Raw genomic sequence first — 6,000 nt, forward strand, 5'->3', positions numbered from 1 at the left:
GAACTCTAAGCAAAATTGATAGTAAATTCGGATGATAATTCCGTAGAGATTGTAATGAAAATTCCAAGACTTCCCGACCCGACAAGAAAATTCTGAGAAGACTCCAAACAAATTCTGGCAAATGAAGAGAATTGTGATGAGAATTTAAAAAAAAATCTGAATCAGACAATAATTCCTAAGGGGTTATTGGGGAAACGCTCCTATAGTTGTAGTACGTTAGAAGCGTTAGGTTCCTATAGTTATGCATGGATACTCAACCTAACGCTTCTAACGTACCGCAACTATAGGAGCGTTTCTCGGAGCGTTTACCCTAATGAGAATAAGGCTGTCCACGAGACAGTTGCGATCAGCTGACTTTTTTTGTTTACCAAGAACTTTTGACATTTCACAGTAGAACTGGCATTCTATTCTCATATGAATTTCTGCTTTGTTTATGTTTACATTCAGCATCATTAACACCAGATCACTCACACACTCTATAGATTTCTAACTGTCAGTTCCACTAAGAAAGGTCTCTTGGATCACCTTATCAATTTTCTGAAGGCCTTCTTACATTCATTGCTTTGGAATCATGAAGAGAATTCAAGGGTAGGAGTAGAAGGGTGGGTGAGCCAGTAGTGGAGGAACGAAGAAAATTTATTTATTTAAAATTAAATAAACGATGTACCTACAATTTTTGTACGTCAACCTATAGCTTCACGGCCAATCATACCAACTCAGTGACTGAGATTAATTGACTCAGAGAATTTTCTTTCCATACGAAATTTACTCAGATTTGGAATAAACTGCAGTTATTGACAAGCTATGAGTAACTGCAGTTTATTCCAAATCTGAGTAAATTTCGTATGGAAAGAAAATTCTCTGAGTCAATTAATCTTAGTCACTGAGTTGGTATGATTGGCCGTGTTTGAATCTCTTTTTTGCTATAAAAATATTACATCGTAATTAAATTGTATACATTTTGCGAAAACTTCAGGCATAACATTTGATAACGGCACAAAAGCATTTGTAAACAAACTTTTTAAGGCCCTTTACACGCGTACCAAAGTACGCCCACGCAAACAACATCATCGAATAGGGGCAACTATCACCTTTCCGAAAGTGGTATTGGTTTGCGTGGGCGTACTTTGGTTCGCGTGTAAAGGGCCTTAAAAAGTTTGTTTACAAATGATTTTGTGCCGTTATCAAATGTTAGGTCTGACTTGTCCTCCAAGAACTCTGTTCCACTAGTAGGGCTCGTTGCTAACTTTAGTTCCTATAATAGTGGAGCGAATTGGTTTCTCATAGGTTGCACTATTATAGGAACACTACCACAACTATAGGTGCAAAGGAGTAAAATTGTTTAAACTTTAAATAAATTGTTCTGCTTTTCATGTTTTTGACATGGTAACCCTAATTATATGGAGGTATTTCTGAATATCTAACCTACATGATGTAAGTCTTACTTTATGTCGAAAAATCAATGATGCACATTATTTGGTAAACACTGAACTAACCTTAAATTTCACAATCTATTTTTTTTGTAAATCTCCCACCAGTGGCGTCCACCACAAGAAGAGCAACTGCGAATCGAACCAGGTGATCTCGAAGGTCCAGCAAGTGCTTCGAGTGGCGCGCCGATCGCGGCAGCTCTATCCGAAATCGATCTCCCTGACGGTGGCCAGCGTGATCAAGAAAACCAAACTACGCAAAGGAAACGGCGGCTGGGGAGACCAACGGGATCACCAGTTGTGCTTCAACATGACCCTGATCGGACGGTAATCCACAGAATCCCCAGAAGTGATACCGTTGTTGCTCCAGCGGTACATTTTATTATACATAGCTAGACTGAGACTTGGAAGACTCGCATGTTGATGTTTTTTGAATTACACCAGACACACAGACACGTCCTATTTTATTTGTAAATTATATTAGGTGTAAATGTAACAGAAAACCAAAATGACGACAGATGGAGAATCACAGAGAAATCATGCACGAATGGAATGCAAATGCAAACACACACCATAGGTCAGTCATTCAGTGTAAAGGAGCGTACGTTTAGAATTGTAAGACGGAGATAAGAATGTTGTTTTGTATAAAATGTGAATACAATAAAATGGAGAACGTACACACCACTTAGTGAAAAAAAAACAGATTAATGTTTAAAATAGTCGTATTTAAAGAATTTTAAAAAGTGTTTGTTTCGTCCATCCACTCAAACCTCCTCTTTAGTTAGAATAAGATTGGTTATCATCACAAAAGTTTTGACACATTATATTGACATCACATCTTCCATCCAATTGTTTTCCTAATTTTTTACTAAGTTCGTAAATTCCATTGTGATGATGCATTACAAATATGGGCATTTTAAGATGTAAGGTTATTTATTAGATCATTGTTTTCTGGGCACTTCTCTAATGATCCATCCCAAAGGATAGTACCACCAATGATTTGTTTTACAACACCAAAAATCAAAACCCTTAAACATTTGAAAAAACAACCTGACAGCATAAAGATGCAACCCCAATTACCACTACTAATTGAACTGGAAAGGAAACATACAATAAAGTTGTGCAATAAGGTCAACCCAATAGTAAAGCGACCTATAGACAAACAAACAAAACAGTTGCAGTACGCACACTCTCTTAAATACACAGTTTCTGCTTTTTTGTTGACGTTTCTAGAGAGCAAAACATTCAAACCATCTCCCAAAAATATCATCTAGTCATCAGTACCGATCGGACCAATCAAGTTTTTGCATTTTGTTCTACTAAACTAAGTTAGTTTTTGTTTTCAATTTACCGTTGTCCCACAGTTTGTTGAATTTATTTACACATCTACAGTTGAATAACTTTGTTGGTTAGGAAATTCTGCAAAACCAAAAAAAAAAAGGAAAACCATTTGTTCCACTTTTCAACCGCGCACAGAAAATGGCGTTTCCATTAGTTATTATGAGTTGAAGAATATGTGAGAAGTAGCGAAATGAAAAGACGTGTAAACCATTTTTAGGATCGAAACATTCAAAATCTAAAATGTATGGAACGATAAATCGAAGTTTACTAAATGTGTCATTATTACATTGAAACATTCCGAAAGCTCCAAAACGGTGAGATTATGTACTAGATTGAAATTGAATAATCGTAACAGCCTAGGCTACCCAAAAGAACGAATGACAACAGCACAACTCAATGCTGTACCAGGAAGCTATGGGGGCTTATTACGGATGTCACTTCACGGTGAAAACTTGTCACTTGTCGTCACGGTGAAGTGATTCCCATTTGATTTGTACGGCAATCACGGCTCTTATTCCGAGTATCACTTCCTTATCACCGTGTACTGACACCCGTAATAAGGCCCATGCTCTTAAAAAGTCGAGGAGCAAAGGTTATGAGGATGTTAAGGCTGGCGCATAATTTATAAGTTTTCGGGTTTTTTGACAGATAATGCATGGGCTAACTGTCAAAAAACCTGAAAACTTATCCTTTGTGCACCGGCCTTAAAGGCGTTAGAAGGGTTTCAGAAAATGCAATGTGGCAAGGTAATTTGTCCCGAGGGGGATGACTCTATCTTCGATGCAGATAAGAGTTCGTTTTGCTGTGCTGAGCTGTGCACTCGCTGAGAAGATAGAAATAAGATTTATGGAGATTTTGAAAATTTCCTTCAAAAAAATGAAGCACGATGTAAGTAGATGCGAAAAATTAAAGTAGGTTTTTCGTAGATTGCTAGCTTGAGATTTTTCGAGCATTTAGGGTAGAGATTTAGCTGTGTCGCACCCCCTGTCAACAGCGACGTGACTGAACATGTATAACAAAGTTACTTCCCCTTGGGAAAATGCGAAGCTTATTGCTCTGGACGATAAAGAGGTCCATCGTTTGGAAATGACCCACACACTTAGATTTTTTTTGCCGAGATGGGCACCACCGAGCAGCTCGGCATTTTATTTTGCTGGAAATTCAGCAAAAAATATGTTTGTTAGCTGAGATTTCGGCAAAATTCCCGTTTGTTAGCTGAGATTTCGGCAAAATTCCCGTTTGTTAGCTGAATCTCGGCAAGTTTTTCACTGAGAACCAGCAAAATAAAATGCCGAGCTGCTCGGTGGTGCCCATCTCGGCGAAAAAATCTAAGTGTGCACGAATTCTACCCACTAATGGCGGTAAGCTCCAACTCGGATTAACTTTTAATACCGTCCCTGTTTGTATTGATCGACATCAAACCAGTCGGACATTCTTGATCGGGATTTAATCCGAGGATAATACCGGTTGGAGCTTAACACCATAAGTGCCGAATTCTACGATGAGAGGTTAAGAGACTCATTGATAATCAAAAATATGGCTTGAGCACGAATGGCTGGTAAATACTGAATCGTTCCAACGCATATACAAGTTGACGTAAAACCAAATATATCAGATTAACAATATGATCCATTCATGCGTTTTCCAAATGTTGCAATGGCGACCCACACATATTGTTTCACGCACCATCTAGCGTTGAAAAAGGTCAGCAACAATCGTTCAATTACAATCGAGGGGTGCGAATATAGCACTTATTACAAAAGTAAGAGTCAAATTATTTTCATTAATTACATTGTGTATATCACTTTAAAATGTGTCTGACATGTCACTGTTGTCATGAAATAAAATAAAATGCTGAAATACATTCATTTGAAATATTAAACAAATTTTTATTTAATTTACCCCTCGTGACGATAAACAAGTACATTGGTAACCTTTTTGGCCACAGGGGTGCCTTCATCGCTAAAAATTTGGTTCGCCAGCTAAGCGAAAGAGTGGATCATATTGTTAATATAATATATTTGGTAAAACGTTGACGTTGGCTCGATGAAAACACGCATTTTCGGAAATTAAATGTTGTACTGAGCTTCCAATTTGGTGAAACGCAGCTAAGGATAATCACAACACATGGCCAGAGCTCAATTAAAATTGCAATGAAGAACTCCATACTGCAAATTTTATTCTCCCAACTAACAATTTTCGCAATGTAAACGCTTTACTCATTTCATTTATACAACCTCAAATGTTCAAATGTTATACGATATGAGGAAACCTTTACCCAACCTCTATACAAGCAAATCTGGCGAACTTAGTCAGCTACTTTTGGCTGTTGGGACGGTAGTGGCAGGCTCTAATTGCATATCCATTTACGCTTCTATACAGCGGTTATTCTGCTGTTTAGTCGTGTGTGAACTTGAAAGGCACTTACTCAACCTTTACCCGATTATCCAATAATCACTACACATTTTATCTTGACGCCAGGTTAAATACCTACTATTTACGCTTTGTTTTTTGGTGGAGGAATTTATCAAGTTTATTTTACTGCGAATTAAATTAATCGAAATTAGTAGCACACCACCAAATGATTTACACTCAGGGCTGGTAGTGGGTATGTGATGTAAAAGTAGTGACTTTAGTGACTAAAATTTCGAAAATAGTGACCAACTAGTGACCTTTAAACTATTAAAAAGTGACCACGGTCCAATTCTAACCTCCATTTCCTCACTCTGCAGATCACGAATTTGTTATTAGATCGCGAAATTGAGGCACAATTTACAATTTTAGGACAGCAGTTTTTTTTAAGATCTAGGATATATATGAAGCGATGCATTTAACAACATGCAGAACTGCAGTCTAGAATTAAATGCATATAGATCTAAGTTAGCCATGAGTATATTAATAAAATATCCTTCTCTTCTTTGTAACCTCCCAAGAATAGAATCTTCTGTAACACCTCAAACAAAGAAAAAGAATCATAACCCTGGGACCTAGACAACTTTTCTAGATCACAGTTTAAGAAAAAATCTCATTATTATGTCCCAGATGGAGTGATCACGGACATAAAACAAAATGAATGCGCCTGGGACTTAAAATCTCAATCGTGAAAAATTAGAGATTTAGGAAAACTTTTTTTTTTTTTATTTTTTTTCTAAGACCTGTATCTGGAATATTTGTTTTTGTATTACCGGAATATTAGTATGGACAAAATACAATACAATTTAATGGATTT

At 37.1% G+C, this 6,000-nt stretch overlaps 1 protein-coding gene across 5 annotated transcripts in view; it reads left to right on the forward strand.

The window, feature by feature from the left end:
* Positions 1–3,033, forward strand: part of Mgat2 (alpha-1,6-mannosyl-glycoprotein 2-beta-N-acetylglucosaminyltransferase) — a 392,506-nt gene extending 389,473 nt beyond the window's left edge. For all 5 annotated transcript variants that reach the window (XM_065220140.1, XM_065220138.1, XM_065220141.1 and 2 more), the window contains one exon: positions 1,539–3,033. In XM_065220140.1, the coding sequence (XP_065076212.1) occupies positions 1,539–1,761 (223 nt within the window). In that variant the 3' untranslated portion in view covers positions 1,762–3,033. The remainder of the gene's footprint in view (positions 1–1,538) is intronic.
* Positions 3,034–6,000: the final 2,967 nt, after the last annotated feature.

This window comes from Ochlerotatus camptorhynchus, unplaced genomic scaffold (assembly GCF_037179485.1).
Source record: "Ochlerotatus camptorhynchus isolate MF236.1 unplaced genomic scaffold, CSIRO-AGI_Acam_v1.1 ptg000116l, whole genome shotgun sequence".
In the NCBI taxonomy this organism is placed as follows: Eukaryota; Metazoa; Arthropoda; class Insecta; order Diptera; family Culicidae; genus Ochlerotatus; species Ochlerotatus camptorhynchus.